We start from the raw sequence: 23,331 nt of genomic DNA, 5'->3' as shown, positions 1-23,331 counted from the left end.
TGGGCTGCATCACTGCCTACAGTCTCTCAAGCTCACGGTTTGGTTGCTCCACTTCCAACCCAAGCCAGGCTTCCCGATATCTCCCAATCAGTGTGTGAAATTATGTTATCATTGCACAAGTCTACCACTAGAAAAACTTATGCTAGTAAGTGGAAACGTTTTTCTTCCAGGGCAGAGGCTAAGAATATAGATCCTTTTTCAGCCCCTGTTCACCACATCTTGGAATTCCTCGTGGAGCTTTTTCAGGCTGGCTCTGCTTCGGCTACAATTAGAGTGCAGTTAGCCGCAATTTCAAATTTTCACATTGGCCTTTCAGAAAGTAGTATTGTTAAATAAAATACAAGATCAATACACAGGAGGTTCAGGTTCAAAAGTTTACTAGTGTACACCAGGAGGCAAAAAACGTACAAATACAGAATTTTGTCTGATATAAAACAGGAAGTACACAATTTTTATAGTTATATACATTCAAGTTGTGCCCACCTTACTGACGTGGTCAGTCACAGGGCATCTACATCACTTTAGCTTACAGTATTCTATTCATAAAATAATGCTGATGCTGCATATTTAAAAAAAAGTTTTCCTCTGGTAACAATACGGCCTTGCTCACCACCTGGTCAGACATGATGTCTTTCTGTAAAGTTACTTCTTCAAGGTTCCAGGCTAGTTCAAATACAATAGCAGATTCAGTCTTCTAATACACTTCTTTGTTCCCCTGTAACACTTTCCCAACAGCTGCGTGCTATCTAGTAACACATACACAAGGTCAATCGTCCCAGCAGGAAAGGGCAGAAGATTTTCATTATTTCATATATTTAATTTCCTGACCCAGCAGATAATCACTTGTGAAAAGCTTAAACATTAGAACTTGCTGAGCTAGCAGCTGCCAGGGTCAGAGGCCAACTTGCAACAAGGCACACTGCAGTTTCAAAAACTTCTTGCAATTACATATGAATTCATTCTTTTTGTCATATCATTAATGGAATAAAATGCATTACATACTACTTTGCTTTTAAACTAGCACTTCACATATATTCAAATACATATTTCTCTAACATTTTCCCTCCTATTAATACTTTTTATTCTATTTTGAAGTATGCACAATGTCATTTCATCTCCTAACCTCTTCCACTAAGGATTTTCAGCTAGGTGAGTCATTTGATCTATACTTCAGAAAAAGTTTCATCTGAGATTAATTTTTCAATCTCAGTATCTTGGTACAAAGTTTCAGTAACAGATACATCAATAAAATCTTTGATTAATCTTTTTATGCAGGGAATTCCACAACAAACACATGCTCCTAATAGGAGTAAACCCACACAAATAGCAATCAGAATATTCATTAAGATGGAACCCCACCCCCCAAATAAATTCTGGAAGAAGTCCATCAGTGGGTTTGGGCCTGGTTCAGTCATGGCCAATACCTGCTGAATTACCTCCAGGTGGTTATTAATTTCATGCCTGTTATCCGGAATGAACGCACAGCATTCTTCTTTGATAAGCGCGCACGTACCACCCCTCGCCGCTAGGGTGAAGTCGAGAGCCATTCGATTTTGTAGCACAACAGTTCTCATTGCATTCAGTTCATTAGTCACCAGCTCTAGGGCAGAGAAAGTTGCATTACTCATTACTTTGAGAAGTTTCGACAGCTTCCTCAACTCCCAGATTGATTTGACTGCTCCATATGCTGGGAGTATTCCTGTCCAAGATATAACACTGTCACTCAAGTCCATATGAGTCGATTTGTTTTTGTCCTTTATGGTATTATGGTCTTTCCAGCCAGCTTCGATCCGTCCTACTGGATTTACAGGTTTCTCGACTGGACCTTCAGGTTTTCGGGCTGCTTCTCTCACATTTCGTATCTTACCCAAAGGTAATTCTGCAGTATGTCTTATGGCCGGAACCAGATAACCCAAAAAACAATTGCCGGACCAATTCTCAGGTAGCCATTTGTATGCTTTTTTCCCACAAATAAAATAACAATTTTCTACTTTAGTACTAATACGTGCCAGCCCTGCATGAAACATTTTCTTATCTATGATAGATAACTGTTTAATTAAAACAGGATTTTGACGTATTTTATCCAATGCCATTTTCATTGAACTCAGATGTGAATCATAGTTGGTATTACAGACAGTATCCCCACTCCTAACTTTAATGTAACATTTATAAGTAATGGTTATATTACAATTGCTCCACCCTACTTGGAGAGTGTCATTTTTATAAAAACATACAATTCCCTTTTGTGTGCAGGTAAAAACAAAGCTATTTTGTCCTGTGATCTCACAGTCCCTGTGTCAAAAAGCAAATTTTCCCAAGTCTCATTTATCCCCAGAGGGACAGCGGACATTAACAGTCCTCCATATGCTGTTGGTGTAGCTGTACAAACCCAGCAATTTGAAATGTTCATAGTCTCTGCATATACACGCTTCATGGCTAGGTATGTGTTAAAATTTGGATGCCAGTCTATAGATGATTCGTCACATCTTCCCACTTTTACTTGTGTGGTTGAGTGTAGGAAAAAATACAACAAGAGGAAAATTGTCACAATTATAGTTAATAAATGCATACTCAACAAAATAATTATGCAACATCTCTGGGGTTGATCTGCATTTCTATTCGCTTTATTCTTGGCCATTTTGCCCTTGTTGTATATCAGTCACAAAGTTTTTATCAAGTTGAAAGTTCTTTACCGGTTTGCAGTGTGTCAAATGGACCCAGGACGTCCTCTCAGCCACTCTGACTGCAGTAGGTGTTGCCAACAATACCTGGTACGGTCCTTCCCACTTGCCAACAATACCTGGTACGGTCCTTCCCACTTTGGACTCGCCCAATTCTTCCTCTTCGTCACTTTTAACCACACCCAAGTTCCCGGAGCCAGAACTGCTTCCACCGGTCTGGTCTGTTCTTTATCTGAAAAAGAGTTAAACTGCAAAACAGTTTTATTTGTTAACAGTTTCCTCATATAACTAGCTAATGAACTGTCAGCCTTTTGCTCTGCAGGCATGAGAGCTTTCTACTGAGGCACATAATATGCTCTCCCAAAAACCATTTAGAAGGGAGTCAAACCCTTCACATTTGGAACCGTTCTCATACTCAGCAGCGCTAAAGGCAAACAGTATATCCAATTCTTCTGGGTCTCACTAACTTGCTTCCTTAGCTTGTTCTTAGGATCCAATTGTACCTTTCCACCAGTCCTGCAGACTGTGGGTGGTAGGCACAATGATTTTTTAAGGAGATTCCGAAAAATCTTCCAAGTTGCTGGATTGTCTGGTTAACAAAATGTGTGCCATTGTCATTATAAATCCTTTCCGGAATGCCAAACCTAGGGATTACTTCTTTTATCAGGGCTTTTGCCACTGTTGCTGCATCCGGATTTTTGGTTGGAAAAGCTTCTACCCATTTAGAAAACATATCATTTGTTCAACTCTATGAAATCCATACAAATAGTATGGAACGGATACGGTGGTACAGGAAAACTTCCTTGTTTAGGTTTAAATGCCCCTTGTGCATGGTGCTTGTTACAAGTATGACAAGCTGCACAAAATTTTTTTGTATAATTTGTGAATCCGTATGTTTGGAATATTCGGTTTACTAACTGTACCATCCCCCCTGTCGAGACATGGCACTGCCCATGGCTCAACAAAGCTGCATATCTAAATAAATTAGACGGCAATATCGTTTTTTTCTCTTTGGAAATGTACAGTCCATTTTCGAGAATCGCGCCTTGTTTTTCCCATTTTTGTTTTTCTGCTTTTGTAGTAAGCATCTGCATTGTTTTCAACATGTCTAAATCTAAAATCTCAGAGGGTTGTAATTCCTCATTCAAAAGTAAAGTTTCTGAGTCTGAGGCCGCTTGCTTTGCAGCTGCATCAGCTCTCGCATTGCCTTTCGAAATCCTATCCTGTTTTGTATGAGCTACACATTTGCAAATAGCTACTTTAGTAGGCAACTGGATAGATTCTAATAATTCCAAAATAAATTGCACATGATTAATTGGTTTTCCACTAGATGTTATCCTTCCCCTATTTTTCCATTGTTGCACAAATACATGTACTGTAGAGAAAGCATACTGACTGTCAGTATATATGTTTACACATTTGTCTTTTGCTAAAGTACATGCTTGTGTTAAAGCTATCAATTCTGCTGCTTGTGCAGACAAGTTATGTAGTAAGGGTTGGGCTTCTAAAATTTCAGTGTCTGTAACTACTGCATACCCCACTAGATTCTTCCCTGTAGGGCCCCATCTGCATGAGCCGTCCACGTAATATGTCACCTCAGCATCATCCAAGAGCATATCTGTGAGATCTTGTCTAGGCAAGGTTAACTGTTCAATTTCCTGCAGGCAGCTGTGCGGTGTGCCATCTGCAGGAGTTGGGAGTAATGTTGATGGATTTAATGTCGTACATTGTTCAATTGTCATATGAGGTTGGCTCAGCAGTATAGTCATACATGAAAGATGTCTAGCAGGAGACAGATATGCTACTTTTTCTTTTTTTTTTTTTTCAAAAAAAAATTTTTATTGGCAATTTTGTTTTAATACAATAAGAACCAAACAAGTTATAACAAGATAAATAAAATACACAGTATACTAATAAAAATCACAAAATTTCAACAAGCAACCCCACAAGCTGTCAGAAAAACATAATATAACAGTAATTAAATAGTACTAAATATTGGAATTAAAACTACAAACCACTGAATTAAATCAAGAAGAAATAAGGAGAAGTGTATTAACTTTGGAGCAAATTTTTAGATAAAGGGCATTCTTCTTAGGACTCTTACTAATAAATTTGTGAGCAGCCATGTATGTAAATACCAATGATTTAAAGTTATTCCAACAAAGCTTAGTACGATCCATCCAATTTCTAGAGATGTACAGTTTCATGAGAGAACATAAAAGACCAAAACATGGGTATCAACTAAAGAAAGAGTACACATAGGTATGTGAAGGATGGCTAGTTCCCAACAAAGGGTTGATTTGTGGTATCCCATTTTTTGAAGACGGACCTTTAACGAAGTCCAAAGTTTATGAGTATGATAACAGGACCAAAAGATATGAAATAAGTCAGCATAGGGTGCTGAGCAGCAGGAGCAAGAAGGAGATTTATTGGAGTCAATTTTTGCTAGTCTAGCTGGAGTAAAATATGTATTATTGTTAATCATCAATTGTGTGTAAAAAAGATTCTTAAATGGGGAGAAATTAATAGTGTTTTTTATAGACAAAAGCTTCTGATCATGTTACTTTTTCTTGCAGTAAAATTATCGCGACTGCATGAGGCACTCTCAATGTGAGAGGGTGGAATAATACCACTGAGGCCGAGGCCTGTACTGCCATTGCAGCTGCGACCACTGCTTGTACACAGTGAGGCAAAGATCGCGCCACTGGGTCTAACTGTGATGAATAATAGGCTATGGGGCGTTGCTTATCCCCATGTTGTTGCATCAGCACTGACATCATATATCCTTGCTTACAATCTATGGTCTGAAAGAACCGTTTATGATAATTTGGGAGTCCTAAAACTAATGAAGAAGCTATCAACTGCTTCAATCTGCAGAAAGCCATTTCTGCTTCGGGTGTCCATTGTATAAATCTTGTGCTGCCATTGGTGTTTTATATATCAAGTCAGTCAGTGGAGCAGACTACAAAGCATAGTTTGGTATCCAACTCCGACAAAAATTAGTTGTCCCCAAGAAGGACATCATTTCCTTCTTGGTTGCTGGTTTGGCTGCTTGTAAAATTGCTGTCTTTCTATCCTCGTCTAATATCCTACCTTCATTGGATATCACATATCCTAGGTATCTAACTTGCTTTTTCCAGAGTTGTAACTTACTTTTGTTCACTTTGTGTCCTTGTGTTGCTAAGAATTTCAATAGCGCTACAGTATCTTCCCTGCATTGCTGCTGGATGGGGGCTGCTAGCAAAATGTCATCTACGTAAAGTAGAATTTGAATACCTCCTGGTGGGGTAAACCCTGCCAGGTTGCTAGCCATTTCTTGTGCAAATATTGTTGGGCTCTCACAATATCCCTGTGGTAGTCGAGTATAGGTATACCTTTTACCCTGAAATGTAAATGCAAACCAGTACTGACTATCAGGATGTATAGGTATTGAAAAGAAAGCATTACTGATATCTACCACAGAGAAATATTTCTGTTGGGGCTTTAAGTCATTTAACAAAGTATGTGGGTCTGGCACCGTGGGTGCTCTGGGTATCACTGCATTGTTTACAGCTTGTAAATCTTCAACCATCCGCCATTCTCCATTTGCTTTTTTAACAGGAAATAGGGGTGTAGTACATGGTGAATCAGGAGATTCTACCAGTACTCCTTCCCTGAGTAATGCTGCTATTATAGGCTTGATTCCTATTTCTGCATCTTTCCTCAAAGGGTGTTGTCTTTTCTGTGGCCTAAATGCTGACTTTGGTGTAATTGTAACCGGTCCTGCTGTTCGAATAAGTCCTACGTCTGACTTGCCTATTGACCAAAGAGTCGTTGTTATCTCACATAAGGCTTTCTCTTTTTCTTCTAATAAAAATGCTAATCAGCTGTCCTCGCTAGATTGCAAGTGTACAGCCGGGTGCGTCTGCGTCAACCAATTTAACTTTTGTTTCTGTATCCCCTGTTCTGACAATTCTAAGTCAGTCTGTTTTTCCCATCTTGTTACCTTCTCTCCTAAGTCTGCCACTTTATGTTTTTGTTCTTTGTCAAGCTGACATGTGGCAATCGATTTGATCTATATAATGCAAGGAATTTTTGAGGTAATGAACAGCTAACCACACTGTTTCCCTCAGTATCCCAATACAAAGTACGTAATACTAATCTAGTTGCACGATTCTTGAACAATTCTTGCTCATATTCTCTATCAGGTCCTGGCGTATTACAGTAGTATAGAGTACAGTGTAACAAATGCTGTCAATCAGTGTCAAGGGAGGGGACTTTACTGATGGCTACGTTCATCAGTTCCTTGGTTACTGCCCCTGGACCAGTCGTAACTAGGTCCTGGCTGTACCAATAAAAAGTTTCACCCTCCGATCTCACCACAAAAGTGTCCATTTGTCTCTGTGCCTCCATACCCTGCACAGTTGGAACTACTGCTATGCCAAATATCTGCTTAAGGTACCTACCCAATAGGTTCACTGGACACTTTGCAGAAACAACCATCTTACTTCTTTGAGTCATACCTGAAACAGGGTCAGTTATTGCTATATCATGGGAGAGTGGTTCCCGGTATAGCTGTCCATTTGCAGCTTTCACTAATATATAATCAGGTGATTCAGAATGTTCTGGTAACTTGGAGGGGTGTATCAGGGTCCGTGATGCTCCTGAATCACACAGGAATTTGACTTCCCTTCCCTCCACCAGAAGTGTAACTTCAGGTTTTGTGTCGGCTAAGTAGAGCTCTAGGCTTCATAATGCTAAATCCAAAATTTCACTTTCTTCATCCTCCATATCTACTTGCACTTCCTCTATTCCTTTTATCACATTTACATTTGTCCTCTGTTTATTAACTTCTCCTGATGATTTCTGACTTTTGCATGATGTATCTTCACTATCATATAGTCAGTCCTCATCTCCCTTGTCTTCTGTGATTACCTTCTTATTCTGTTTACAATCCCTCGCTAGATGTCCCTTCTTCCCACACTTAAAGCATTCACCTCTCTTTTTCCATTCTTCGAAATCTTCTGACCATTTGTCAGACTGTTTATTTCCCTGGGCATTTTTCTTTCCCTTTTTACCTGACTGTAACGCAAATACTTCAGCTCCGTCTTCAGCAGTGAAGACTTGCACCTTCTTTTTCTTCTTGCTATTAAAATGTCTTTCAGCATGCCTAGCATATTCAAGTAAGGCTTGTAGCCTACTTGTTCGATGATCTATCATATGCTTCGTAATGAAGCTACTGATAGGTGCAATGCAACCTTTTAAAAATGCATTTTTCAATTGTTGTTCATATGGGGAATCATTCACTTGGTTTTCAGGAACTGTCATACCACTATGGTTATTAAAACATTCTAATAATCTAGCATAGTACCCATCTACCGTCTCATTTTCCTGTTGTATGCATTGGTTAATGCAAGTCCAGTCTGCTCTAGGTTTCCATTTCTCAGAGATTCGGTCTGTAAGACCTTTCACTCTATTGTCTAGTTCTGTGTCACTATGTGGGAGTGGTTTAAACTCTGCATTACGAGGATTCCAGGTGCCACAAATCATGTGCCAATCTGGACCTATAATTTGTCTGACTACTTTTTCTACTTCTTCCCCATTCAAGTGGTAACTCAACCTCATGCCTTGCAAATCTTCTAAAAATTTCGTAAAATTAACTTTCGGATGGGGAATTCCCTCAGTAGCTTTCCGGATATCCTCCGGTGTCCATGGCCTGTATACCAAGAGAGTTGGGTCCTGCCCTGCCTGAGGATTTGGGACCTCTATAAGCCGACACATTTCTTCCTCATTCTCATCCTGTAGGTTTCTCTCTATTTGATACGATTCTGCGTCCCCATGTATTTTACGTGTTCGGGACCTAGTTTTAATAGTATCTCTAACAAATGGTTGTGGTCTCACTGAGACCTCAGGATAACGCGGAGGCGGACCAGCCTGTCCACCCGCTTCATATCCTGAAAAAGGCAACGGAGGGGGCAGGGGAGGAGGAGCCATTGCTATTACTATGTTATTATCTTCTTTATCTAAAAATAATGCTTTTGAATTTTTAGTCTTCTGTTCCCTATGGTTTGCTTCCTCAATCCACCTGTGTGCCTGAGGAATGCATAATTGACGTTGCTTTTTTGCCTGATCTTCCACATCGGATTTAAGTTGCTTAAGGAGTTTAACCAGTGAAGTTTTATCTAATTTACCATCGAATTCATATTTGTTAACCCACTTCGTATAATACCTAACATTATCAGAACGTTGTGATTGCATATATTTTGTGTCTTCCGTTAGGGGTGGATCTCGTGATGTTTTAGTGCACTGATTTCCCATGTTAAAAGAAAATGTTACGTAACCCTTCTTATCACGTGGTACCAAAATTTCAGTTCTTTTCACAGTTTATCTAGAATAACTACCTACCTTATTCTGTTACCCTGATCTATGACCAAATACACAGTAATTCCTCTTGTCCCTGATCTGCATAACAAATCTTGACAACAGTATTTACTGTAACCTAGTCCCTGATCTAAATCAGAAAAAAGGCAAAAGTCTTCCTACCTGAGCCTCCGGTATTGAGCCATCCAGGATCCGCTCTTCGGCCACAGATCAGAAAGTGGCCAGCCTCTTTAAACGACAATTCAGTCGGAGGTCTCTTCACCCAAGAAGAATCGTTTCGGTAACTTCTCCTGCGCAGTATTCAACCACCGGTAGACTCTGATCTGCAGCTGTCTGAGGGATTTCCGGCTCGAAGGACCAAACTGTTAAATAAAATAAAAGATCAATACACAGGAGGTTCAGGTTCAAAAGTTTACTAGTGTACACCAGGAGGCAAAAAACATACAAGTACAGAATTTTGTCTGATATGAAACAGGAAGTACACAATTTTTATAGTTACTTACATTCAAGTTGTGCCCACCTTACTGACGTGGTCAGTCACAGGGCATCTACAGCTTACAGTATTCTATTCATAAAATAATGCTGATGCTGTATATTTAAAAAACGTTTTCCTCTGGTAACAATACGGCCTTGCTCACCACCTGGTCAGACATGTTGTCTTTCTGTAAGGTTCCAGGCTAGTTCAAATACAATAGCAGATTCAGTCTTCTAATACACTTCTTTGTTCCCCTGTAACACTTTCCCAACAGCTGTGTGTTATCTAGTAACACATACACAAGGCCAATCATCCCAGCAGGAAAGAGCAGAAGATTTTCATTATTTCATATATTTAATTTCCCGACCCAGCAGATAATCACTTGTGAAAAGCATAAACATTAGAACTTGCTGAGCTAGCAGCTGCCAGGGTCAGAGGCCAACTTGTAACAAGGCACACTGCAGTTTCAAAAACTTCTTGCAATTACATATGAATTCATTCTTTTTGTCATATCATTAATAGAATAAAATGCATTACATATTACTTTGCTTTTAAACTAGCACTTCACATATATTCAAATACATATTTCTCTAACAAGTATAATGTCTTATAAGCTTTGTAAGGCCTTCCTCAAAGGAACTACTCTGCTCAGGCCCCTGGTTAGAGATCCTCCACCCCCGTGGGACCTGAATTTGATTCTAGCCTCTCTAATTTTGCCCCCCTTCAAACCAGCAGCTTCCTGTTCATTGTAGTTTTTATCATGGAAAACACTTTTTCTGGTAGCAATCACTTCAGCCAGATGAGTTTCCAAGCTGCAGGCTCTTTGTCCCCCCTACATAGTGTTCCACAAAGACAGGGTTGCTCTTAGGACTAATCAATCCATCCTTCCTTCCTTCCTAAGGTCTCTTCTGAGAACAACTTGAATCAGTCCATTGACCTTCCTGTGTTTTTTCCCAACCATTCCAACAGGGCGGAATTATAAGTTACATCAGTTAGATGTTCACAGACAACTGCCTTTTTATTTGCACGGGACTAAGGCCTTCAGAAAATCGCATCAGCTTTTCCTCTCTTATGCAGAGGGCAAACAAGGTATAGCAGTATCTAAAGTAACTTTATCCAGGTGGCTGACTTCTATCATTACTTTTATCTATCAGCTGAGGAATAAACAATTGCCTGTTAAACCAAAAGGGCACTCCACCAGAGCATTAGCCACTTTGGTTGCTTTTCAGGCTAGGTTGCCCATGGAATCTATTTGTACAGTAGTTACGTGGGCAAACCCTCATACTGTCATCTCGCATTACAAGTTGGACGTGATTTCCAGGAGCAGAGCTGATTTTGGTTCCACTGTTCTGAAGAGTCTGTTCCATTGAGCCACCCAGGATATTAGGTGCTAGGGACACGGTCCCAACCAGCAAGAATGAAGGCGAGATAGACAACTTAACATAAAGAAGTTATGTACCTACCATAATGTTCCATGTTAGTTGTCTCCAATCGCCTTCTTTCTTGCGCCCCCCCCCCTCCATCCCCCTATCCTACTAGACCAAGAAGAGTTTCTCTATAACATTGCTCAGGCTGAGCCTTCTCTGGCTATCCCACTCTACCTAGTGGTCTTAATAGTTGGGCTTATGTATGATAAGGATAGGATTCCTTTATTATTTTGTCTGCTGTTAGTCTTACCAAACGAGATCTGGGTATCTAGCGCCAGGCATCATGGGATATAGGGAGGCCTCGAGCCAGTTTGTAGCTCTCAAGCTTTAGAAGATGGCCGAGTCGGAGCTGAGGATCGGCTCCGAACCCAACCAGCAAGAAAGAGGCGAGAGGAGACAGCTAACATGGAACGTTATGGTAGGTACATAACTTCTATTTCCTTCCTTTGAACTCCTGATATCTGTTATCCTGTACTTGCTATGTGTTATTTACAATATAGTCTGAAAGTCAGCAAACAAGATCTGAGGTATGGTAGGGGACTAGTGCATTATGGGAAAGAGAGGAGCTCTAGAGTTTTCAGTGTTCCACAAGCTGGAAAAAGCAGCAGAGTCTGATCCGAATTCATTTGTTGAGGAAGAATGAAAATGGACAACGCAAATGGAACGTTATGGTGAGTACTTAAACTTTTTTTTTTATAAAAATAGCAATGTAGTATAATGCCATTAAATGTTTCATACTTTTGACATTTGTTTGAAATCAAAACTGAATATTAAACATTTTAAAATTTGTAAGATGATATAGTACTATTAGTTTACTGTTTGTAGTTGAGTTGGTATGGACTAGAATGATGTACCAAAGCCTTTAACAATTCATAAAGCATTATTTGCTATGCAGCTCCTGAACTTTTTCTTCAGTTAAAATTAATTTAGATGCTTGCAAATTCCAGCATAGAACAAAAATAGAAAGAACACTTGTATTATTAAAATTTGTTGACTTGCTGTTGAGCAATATTTTTTCTTGTTTTGCTGAAGTTGTAATCAAAGTGCATTACCAACTGCATTGCTAATTTTCAGTGGATTTGCAGTGTCTAAGCAGAATGTTTGGTACATCATCAAAACTTTTGTTTAAGCAGACTTAAAATAGTAGTGAAGAAGGTACATTCTTCAGATTTTATTTTAATAATACTTTTTACTTTTTATTCAGATTTCATTTGATTAAGAATAAAAATATCACCCACCCTTTGCAAGCAGAAGTGAAGCCTGCACTGCTCTCAGAAAATGACATTGCTCTGTGAGTATATTACATATGTCGATTTATACATATATATTGCCAAAACAAAGTTTCATGGTTATACACTTGCTTACCGCAAAAGTATATTTTCATTGTGGGTTATATGGCTAAGCAATGCCACAGCAATTGAGGGGCATCTTTGTTGTGTTTTGTTTTTGCTCTGTTTTAATTTCTAGCTGGTATTACTCATGGATTTTTAATTGTCATGATGATTTTACACTGAATTGTACACAGGTCTCTATGCTATTCTTAACTAAGAAAAAAAATGTAGTTTCGGTAACAGTGATTTATTCATTTGTATTTTTGTGGCAAACTTATTTATTTTTTTTGCAAAGGAAATCATGCTTGCTTTGAAACTGCAAAATCCTATGACAGCAGCATAATCTCTTGTCAGTGAGTTTGGCCTGGGCTTGCTTTGCCTTTTACTTTATAAACTGTGGCTGACATAACTTTTCACCACCAAAATCTGTTGCTCTTATCCAATTAGTATCTCTTTTTTATCTGGCAGGAATTGAAGTACAACTAAAAGGCTGTGAAAATAACAGCCTAGCTGAGTCAGACTTGCTTGATGCATTGACCTCCAAATCAGGGTTTGTGTAGATAGATATTGGAACTTATTTTTGTTTTGGGGCTGAAATGTCTGAGTGAATAAGTTGCTGTTTAACTTATCTTAAGAACCCCTTGAAAGCTCTAGTTACTGATGTTTGAATGCACTCTTCTTTGACCCATAACTTTGTGCAAGATGAGAGCTATGTGATCTAGGATATTAAAAATTCACACTGCAAAAGTTGCAGATATATTTGCACTTTTGTGTAAGACTGCTTTTATAGAGTTTCAGCTTTTGCTTTCTTGTCATTGCTGGAAATGTCAACATTTATCAAGCTGAGAAATGTTGCTGCTTATTGTGTTTTGTTCTTGCCTCTAGATTTTCCTACTGCTTATTAGCACACAACTACTCGTAATGGCTTTATATTATTATTGTATGGATACTAGAAGTCTGTACTAAAATATAATTTGGTTGTTTTACTTTACCTTTGGGGTGTACTGCTGATTCAGAGCTTTTCGGTTGTTCTGAACATGTGACAGCATCTATTAGTTTCAGAATGCATTACTATGGATTAAATGGGGAATGACTTCTGTTTTAATCTTGTGTTACAGCCTTTAATTCATATCAGGAGCAGCTTAAAGATAGAAAGCCATGGAAGGAATTATCATGGAACTAATCAATAGTGATACAGGAAACCTCTAGACACTAGACCCAAATCAGTTTGGTTTCATCAAAGGCAGGTCATACCTACTCAACCTGGTGGACTTCTTTGAGAAGGCCAACAACACAATGGATGAGGGCAAAATGGTTCACACTACCTATCCAAGGAATTTGACACAATAACCCACTTGGGGATTGTTGACAAACTTAAGAGGTTAGGTACAAACCCTTATGCCACCCGGTGGATAGCCAGCTGGCTCCCAGACAAGACCCAAGAATTTAGAACTGGGGAGTCCACTTCTACAAAGAGGCCATTCACAAGTGGAGTCCCTCAGGGATCAGTCCTGGGAGCACTCCTCTTTGGCATTTACTTTTCTGAAGTTAAGGCCAATGTCAGTGGCCTCAGGCTGACTAAATTTGCAGATGGTTGCAAATTAGGAGCTGTTATCAAATCACCCCTTGACACAAATGTTCTCCAGGAAGGGCTAATACAGACAAACAACTGGTGTCAGAACCATGAACTAAAACTAAATACAAAGAAATGCGTACTAGTATCCTTCAGGAAGCCATCCACGCCTGGTAACTCATATTGACAACACATCCCTAAAATTTGACACAGTAAACAGGGACTAGGGGGCACACATAAACCGTAACCTAGCCTTTGATCATTGCGTGTCTATGGTTGTGAGGAAATCATTCTATGTTGTGCAACTTATAAACAAAGGTATGGCATCTGGGTCCAAGGAAGTCATTGTTCCATTGTATTTGGCATTCATCAGACCTATCACTGAGTGCAATGTCCTCTTTGGTATGTACCTAACCAGACTTATCCAACAACTGGAATGTCTACTGAGGTTCCTCACTAAAAGAATGCAGGGTGTAAGTAACATATCCTATGCAAAATGAGGCTCTATTGCTGTAGTCTGTCTCCTACAGGCTGTTGGTGGGAGATCTATGCCTGGCATACAAGGCTTTGTCAGACCCCACTTTGATGAACTTCCTGCTTATCCACAAAACAAACAGCACCAGAAATTACCTGTTCTAAAGACTTAAACCTTGCCTGTGATATAAATAGGACCTGCTGGAGAGACAGGTATATAAACCAGAGACTACAACTTCTCTAGAACAGGCTCTGCATCTGTGTGAAGTAGAATTTCTCCCTAACCCAGTTCAAGTGTAACTTGGACAAGTGGATGGGAAACAGGAAATTTGTTCCTAGTTTGGCACCTTTGTCTCTAATGGGCATAAGCAGCCTGTAAACAGTTAATCTCCCAGGCCCCTGCTTGTAAAGGTTTTACCTCCCAAGCCCCTGCTTACACTCATCAAGGATACCAGAACTTGTCAGAGATTTGGGATACATGGCTAGGCTTAAAAGGCCCTTGTGGACATTAGCTTAGTAAACACCTATGAACTTCATTCTAGTTCTGTAAGCTTTTTTGAAAACTGTTACCTTAACTAAGAGTAGTGCTGTGCAAGACAAGTAACAGTACAGCTTCCCCTATGAATATAGACTATCTAAAGTCTTCCAACAGTCATTGAAAACAATGCTATTGTAGTGAATCAAGCCTGCCTTTACAAAATATGAGAGGGATTCTCCCCCCCATTCCCCTTTCTTCTGTATACTGATTCCACAGTCACTCAGCAGTTAGGAAAGACATAACTCTCAACTGTCTGGATTTCTGTTCCTCATAAAATGTGTGTTTATTTTTTTGGCAAATCATTGAGGACTGAAGTCACTAAATAATGAGGAGCATTTTAGTTCCCTTCAGAAAATGCATGCTAATGCAAAATCCATTATTTTAGCAACATTCTAAGTTTATACGAGCACCATCCCACCATCATTTTTCCATTTGTCCTGAATTCTTGTACTTAAAGTTTGAGAGATTTGGAGAAAGGAGAAAAACAAAACAAACAAAAATTTACTGCACAGACATCAATCTTGTAAAGGCACCAATGATTAGTGTATTGGGCAAGTTGTTTTGCCTTAGGGGCTTAGGTTGATGGGGCACACTGTGTAGGTGAGCTATATGTCTTGTGGTTTGTGCTGTGTTGTGGTGGTCGAGTGCGTTTCTGCCTTGAAGGTCTCTTTTGGGTAGATTTCTATTGAGAGCCTTTGCGAAGGTGGGTGTGTGGTTTGTGTTTTTATGCGAGAGCTGTGATGGTGGGTATTCTAGAGGGCTGTGTTGCATGTGGTGTGGTGCAGGTATTGACTTTCTCCTCTTGACCAGCTATTCCAATCTTGGCTTGAGAGTGCATGTCTTCCAGTTTGGATATATAAGTGCATCTCTTGCAAGTCTGAGTGTTGGGAGGTAAGAGGAGAGGGTTGTCTGTGTACATGAGGCAGTTGCTACACTGCCTCAGAATTCCCAAGTTCACCAGGTTAATAGGAGAAAGCACAGAGAACTGACCTTTAGACATGCCAGGAGAGGGGTGGTCATTATTACCAAGTACTGGAACTGTTTCCTTATATATTCATTTTACAGGAAAAATGTCACTCAAGGTGTCTGAGTCTGTACAGAGCACTGCCAAACACCTGAGGGGAAACTAATACATAGACCCTGAAAATTTACGGATGAAGTATTTAGGCAGATATTCTGAAGTTAGAAAGAAATCAAGCAGTACTTAACTGAAAAATAAAGAATTAGCTTGTCAAGAATGATGAAAAAGGGGAGTTGCATGAATGGCCACTACTTGGCTACTACTAATGCTGGTCTCAGCACAGCTTCACTCTGTTGGCATACAGTACTGTTTTGCGCCTTCTCTCACCAGAAGCAAAATGTTAGCAACAATCCCAGAAAGAGAAGCAGGCCACGGCCTGTTTGGTGATCCACAGTCTTGTCCCAGATGATGCAAGGATCTGCAGGCTTGTAGCCTTTTTCTAGTAGATGCAGCGAATAGCAGCAACCAGACCAGTCAGGTACGTTAAGTACAGATGCTCCATCTCCAACCAGAAGCAGTCCGGAATCGATGCACTCTGCTCCTACTCTCACCAGGATCAGAATATAAGCACAGATTCCAAGCTGTCACCTATAAAGCAGTTATTAAGCTTTCTGGTGATCAACAGTCTCCAGGAAATAATGTAACTAAAATAGAAGCACTAATCCCAAGATGACTACTGAGAGACAGAATGTTTGCTCTCCAGTAACTGGTGGTCTTGCAATAGATGCTTAAAGGTAAGATGAAAAAATGGATCTGATATTGTTAATCTTCCTTAATTCATTCCTGATGGGCTATCAGTTCTGTCCTTGGAACAGAACCGGCCATATGCCAAGCTTGCGTCAGCCAAAAACTCTTGAGCTAAGAAGTTACCCAGCATGCCCTTTCCCTGTTACCTCAGATCTCATTTGCCACGTTGCCTAACAGCCATGTCAAGCCACTTCTCTTGAGCTAAGTATATTTGTTTGATATTTTATATTAATAGCTAAGTTTTTATCTTACCCTATTGCATTATTTTAAAGTATTTTGAAATATTTACCTTTTTAAGGTAACCTTGTTACCATCGCTGGTAATCTCTTCTTCTTTACCCTCTTGGGTAGCCTCTTTCATACCATTGTTGGTAATGTCTCTTCTTTCCTTTTTCTTTGAATAATGACAAAAGGAAGTACTGGTTTAAAAGGTGTTTAGACTGCAGCCATAAATTACCACTTTCAGATGCACATGATTGTGTGTATACTGTTTGGGTGCATCCCACCTCACTGTTGACCCTCCGTTTGGGATATGTAAGAATTTTTCTAATTGTACCTTGAATGAGAGGAAAAATAAGTTGTTTTTAAAGGGCCTCCTAAAAACTTCCTTCAGCAAGGCTATCTCTGGGCTGGAGGTTTCATCACCTCCTTCGAAGCTCCACAAAAAAAAAAAAAAAAAAGCATCATGCTGAGATGTTCTCGGTCTCTTCCATCGTCTCCCGCTGGAGACCCTAGGAACTGAGACTCAAAAAGTTGAAACTGACAGACCCATTGGAATTGACTTCATCTCTGATTAAGACGTCCACACCTTTTTTGGCTCCAAAGCACTCAGTGCGGACCCCTTCGGCACCGAAGTCTGTGGCGCAGACATATTCGGCACCATCTCTGGAATTGGTGCAGTCCTCTTTGGCACCTATTATGGTGCAGACCCTTTCGGAATCAATGTCCTTTTCCGATTCAGACCTCTTCGGCACTGATGGCTTTACCGGTGCAGACATTTTCGGCACCGACCTCAGTGCAGACACCTTTCGGCAACGACCCTTTCAGTGCAGACAACTTCCTCGGCACCGACAACCTTGTTTTCAGTGCAGACACCTTCGGTAACATCTCTGATGATGCAGACCTCATCGGCACCAGAGTTTTTGGTGCACACTACTGCTACATCACTGTTATCTTTAGTGCAGACATCATTCATTCAAGCTAGGACCAAGTATTCACCTTCGAGAGATCCTTTCTTGGGTAGCCAATACAGCCCCTTTTTGGAAAGATCGGAATTCCCTTCAGGACTACCTTGCCTCAGTAGGCAAGTCTATACTGTTGGAATCTATCTCCTCTTGGCCACAATTGATGCAAGCCACTCCTGCCAAACACCGGGCACAGGAGTCTCAGGACACCCTCCCACAGGAGACCCCTTCTACATTGTCTTCTCCAGAACCCGCCCTCTGAGGAAGTACATCACAAGGACTCCCCAGAAGAGCCCTTGATGGAAGACACAGATTTCGATGATGGGGAAGGGTCCCCATGGTCACCCTCTGATGAAGTGTCCTTTGGTGACATCCTCGATATCCTGAAACAGAGAGGTGATTGGAAGTCCTCCAACCCTTCCTCAGAGGAGTCTGTGTTCCTGCAGGCTTTCTGTGCCTGGTCCCCTACCTCCTGGGTTACTCCACCTGCTGATGAGATCGTCCAGCTCGTCATGCAGCATGCATGGAAGGCTTCTGACACCATTGAAGCTATTCCCCAGAGGCCAGATAAAATCTTATCTCCTCCTGAGAGTGATCCCCACTGGTCTAAAGGTCTCCCAGTAGATGCCATGGTGGTGGCGGCCACAACTAAAAAGGAACTGGCAGTAGAGAGCCGGACTGTCCATCCACCCAACAAGGAGTCCTGGGTGGTGGATAGACTAGGGAAGCATGTTTTCACATCATCGACCTTTGCAGTCAGGTCTTTGAACTTTCTGGCACATTTCACCAGGCTTCAAAGGGACTTAATAACTGAGCTCTCTGAAACCTTGTCTGGAATGTCTCTGATGAGGTCCATGACAAAGTGGCCTCACAGTTAGCCACCCTTGAATCCATCTCCAACTCCTCCATATGCCTGATTTCTCACACCACTGAAGGAGCAGCTAGAGTGGCGGGTGTAGGCATAGTCATGAGATGGCATACCTGGATGCACCTTTGTGATTTTGCAGACCCCTTCAAGGCTTCCTTCCTGAATGCTTCCACTGAAGCCTCTTCTTTGTTTGGTCCCACACACTGGCTAGATACGAACAAGATGGTAAGACCCTATCCGCCGTTGGTGTCCATTTCTCCTTCCCTCAGAGATTCTGTTCCAGAAATCAGAGGAGTGGAAAGATGTGGCATAAGAAATCTCAGGGCCCTTTCTGTGATGCACGTGCCGAGTTCTCCCCCAGGGGCAGAGGGGGGAACTCCAATGGAAGATACCCCTTTTGGGGCAGGGGAGGTCTGCAAAACCAGGGTTCCAGGGATTCATTCTCTGGTCAACCCTACCAGCGCTCCTGAAGGGCGGCCCAGCTGTTTACCTCTGGAAGCATTTGGGGGTTATTTCTCCTTGTACCCTTCTGCCTGGCAAATCATAACCGCAGATTCTTGGGTACAATGGTTAATCACCAGAGGCTATCACATCACCTTCAGTCTTTGTCCTGTCCCCCCTCAGAAACTTACTCCAGTCAAAGGGAAGAAGCACCACTACAGATATCAAAGCTGCTACAAAAGAGTCCTCCAAATAGTTCCCCCAGACCAGATAGGATCCGGATTCTACTCAAGACTCTTTTTAGTGCCAGAAAAGACCGGGGACTGGAGACCAATTTTGGATTTCAGTCTGTTTAAACAAATTTGTAAAGGTACAGAAATTCCAGATGGTCACTGTACAGTCTATGCTTCCACTGTTGGAAAAAGATGATTGGATGTGCTCTATAGATCTTCAAGGTCCGTATTACCACATAAAAGTGGACAACCATCAAGAAGATTTCTTCACTTCTGTGCTGGAGCCAGTCATTACCAGTTTTGAGGACTACCCTTCAAACTCTCTACAGCCTCCAGAGTGTACACCAATTGCATGGCAGTCATCACAGCTCACCTGTGACTTCAAGGATTCCAGGTGTTTCTGTATCTAGACGACTGGCTCATTACCCCCCCCCCCCCCACCAGGTGTCTACTGGAAGAAGCCCTGGCATACTGTGTTAACACAGCACAAAGCCTAGACATTTCTATAAACTGTCAGAAGTCCAGTCTTACCCCTTCTCAGTCTCTAGAGTTTATTGTTTTTTTTCTAGACACAAGAAATTGCACAGCATCTCTCCCCAACCACAGAATTCAAAGGATAAAACAGCAATTGATACAGATTCTTTCTCAAGAAAGACCCACAGCTCATTCTGTTCTTCAGCTGCTGGAGTCGATGGCAGCCTCTATTACCATTGTTCCCCGTGCAAGACTTCATACGAGACTCCTCCAATGGCTACTGTTCACCCAGTGGTACCCTCTACAATACCCTCTGTCTTTCAAAATTCATGTAACTCAAAGGTGCAAGCAGGATTTAATCTGGTGGATGTCACAGAACTCTCTACAGTGGTCTCGTCCCTTCACCCCCCCATCAGCTCAAGGCTACAGTGACCATGGATGCCTCCCTGATGGGGTGGGGGGGCTGTTTCAGGGAAAGACAGTCCGAGGCACTTGGTCAAAACTAGAGGCCCATCTGCATATCTGTGTCCTAGAACTGAGGATGGTGCTTCTAGCATTGCAAGCATTCTACTCCATCCTTCCATCAGGGACTATTGCAATACAGATAGACATGTCAGTAGTCTGGTACATCAACAAACAAGGTGGAACCAAATCATGCCCACTATGTCGGGAGGCCATGAGGATATGGCAATGGGCGATAGCTACCAACCACTTTCTGATAGCAGTGCACATTCCCTGGAGCTCCACCGTGATAGCAGACAAACTGAGCAGGTGCATTCTCCAACCTCATGAGTGGTCCCTCAATCCTCTAACAGCGGCAGAGATTTTCAACCGCTAGGGCTATCCTTGCTGCGACCTCTTTGCTTCCCCAACCAACCACAAATGCAGCAACTACCTTACCGTGATCCCCCCTCAGCGACAGTCACCCAGGGACGCTCTAGTCCATGATTGGCCCTTGGGTCTACTTTATGCATTTCCTCCTCTCCTCCTCATTCCCCAGTTTCTGAAGAAAGCCCGCCGATTGAAGAGCAAAGTAATCCTCATTGCACCATATTGGCCTCAACTAATCTGGTTTCCCTTTCTATGGCCTCACCTGCTAGATCGACCATGGATTCTCAATCCAACACCAGAGTTGATCTCTCATCCGCAGAACCTGATTTACCCCAACTTGACCAACCTGAAGCTCACAGCTTGGCTCCTTCACTTCCTGTGATTGCCAGGCAGCATGACCTTTCTTCCCCAGTGCGTGACATACTTATTGCCTCTCACAAATCTTCCACCAGAGTAACATACCTCAGCAAGTGGAAAAGATTTACTATACGGTTAAAAGAAAAACGTATGGATCCTTTCTCAGCTCCTGTTTTCTGTAGTATCAGAATACCTCTCAAATCTTTTTCAGTCTGGACTATCAGCTTCTTCCCGTTCGAGTTCACTTGGCTGCTATATCTAATTTTCACAACGATTACCAAGATTCCTCACTTACGTCACACAACTTGTACAAAACTTTCTTGAAAGGTATGATTCACTTGAAAACCCCATTTAGAGAACCAATGCAGCCTTGGGACGTGTCATTAGTGTTACAAACCATGACAGCGCCTCCATTTGAACCAGCATCCTCTTGTGACCTCAAGTTTCTATCATGGAAGACTTAATTTCTGGTCACCATTACTTCTGCCAGATGTATTTCTGAACTCCAGGCTTGTGCATTAAACGCCCCTATTTGTTTTTCCATAAAGATAGAGTATCACTGAGAACTAATCCATCCTGTCTAAAGTGATTTCTGAACTGCCTATAAACCAAACAATTGACCTGCCAGTTTTCTTCCCCAATCATTCAAACAGAGGAGAGTATTGCCTACATACCCTAGACATTCACAGACAAATGTGTTTTTATTTGGACAGAACGAGACCTTCTTGCAAATCAAATCAGTTATTTCTGGCCTTTTCTGGACCTAGATTAGGATGTCCCATTTCTAAGGTCACATTGGCTAAATGGTTGAAAGACTGTGTAACATTTATTTACAAAAAGCACAACATCCTTTTAACTCGAACTGTAAGGACCCATTCTAAAAGGTAAGTAGCAACCTCTGCTGCCTTTTGCCTTTCATGCTAGAGCTTCTCTAACTGACATCTGTGCAGCTGCAACTTGGGCCAGACCTCATACTTTCATCACTCATTACAAATTGGATTTGGCCTCTAGAGGAAGAGCTTCATTTGGTTCAGTGGTGCTCAGGAATGTCCTTCCATGAGGTCCACCCAGGAATAAAGGTAGCTGGGTATTCTGTCCCATCGGTAATGAATGAACGAAGATTAACAACATCAGATAAGTTATGGCTTACCATAACGTTCCATCTGTGTTGTTGATCTTCGTTCGGTCATTACTTCCCACCCTCCTTCCCCCTCTGAAGGTTTCTGGTGGATCTCATTGTTCTATAACAGCAGGTCATTTTGACCAGAGGTAACCTCTGCTAATTTCTACAACTTGCAAACTCGATCTGAGGTAACGGGGAGAGGGGCATGCTGGGTAACTTCTTAGCTCCAGAGTTTTTGGCTGACGCAAGCTTGGTATATGGCCGGCTTGGTTCTGAGGACGGAACTGATAACCCATCAGTAATGACTGAATGAAGATCAACAACACAGATGGAACTTTATGGTAAGACATAACTTCTTTTTTTATCCTAAACACTGCAGTGTGCACTAGAGGAGTTAGATGTGAAAGTAGGTAACTTAAGTTTTACCTGTCTAAAAAGTTAAGTTTTAGTGTAGAGTCACTATTTTTAAAACCGCAAGATTGAAAGGGGGTTGTCACTTTTGTATTCTGGTACTATGAAATACAGTAGGATGGCCAATAAATTTTAATAGTTGAAGGGGAGTGATTTCACAAAATGATAAGTTTGTGCTTACTCGCACCAGCCAGTAAAAGCAGAGAGGAAATGAGCTATATGGTCAAATTAACATAAGGGGCAGGCAACTAGAAATACAGTGGTGTTTGGGTGAGAGAGTGGAAAAATTTTCTGTCTGACTCACAAGAGATAGAGTTGTGGTCTCTTTTCAAATTTTAATATGCAGTTAAAACCAGAATGCAAGTAAAACACAGTGTAAAGAGAACAAATCACAGTATACAAACTAGAAAAAGGTAATAAAGTAATACAAAATACAACAAATAAAAAGCAAACTAACCTTTCCCTCACAGCAAACTGTAGCAGAGTCTGGGTGAGCCTTTACAGTAAATGGTCTGGTGAAATCAGTGTGTAATCTTTTCCAACACCCACCTGGAAACTCCTGTGAATGTCATAATGCTTGTATATACATTTTCTCTTCCATGTGACATAGTTCACATGCAATTTACATTTCTTTGCCGGACGTCAGCCACCAGTTTGCCCTTCTAGATAATGTTTCTATTTTATCAATATTGGTGTGACCTACGTGAAGTTCTTCCAATTTCTGAGGTGCTAGAAACAAAGGATTTGTTGCTGGTGGCCAGCCTGTTATCACAGAACTTATTT

At 41.2% G+C, this 23,331-nt stretch overlaps 1 protein-coding gene across 3 annotated transcripts in view; it reads left to right on the top strand.

Moving 5' to 3' along the window:
* Positions 1-23,331, top strand: part of TTC29 (tetratricopeptide repeat domain 29) — a 3,626,200-nt gene that overhangs the window by 381,038 nt on the left and 3,221,831 nt on the right. For all 3 annotated transcript variants that reach the window (XM_044062243.1, XM_044062242.1, XM_044062241.1), the window contains exon 3: positions 12,148-12,234. In XM_044062243.1, the coding sequence (XP_043918178.1) occupies positions 12,148-12,234 (87 nt within the window). The remainder of the gene's footprint in view (positions 1-12,147; positions 12,235-23,331) is intronic.

The sequence above is a fragment of the Protopterus annectens genome, chromosome 2.part1 (genome assembly GCF_019279795.1).
Source record: "Protopterus annectens isolate FY-2018-M chromosome 2.part1, PAN1.0, whole genome shotgun sequence".
Lineage (NCBI taxonomy): Eukaryota > Metazoa > Chordata > Ceratodontiformes > Protopteridae > Protopterus > Protopterus annectens.
The sequence above is the reverse complement of the archived record's forward strand: the minus strand, read 5'-3'. Positions and strand labels throughout refer to the sequence as shown.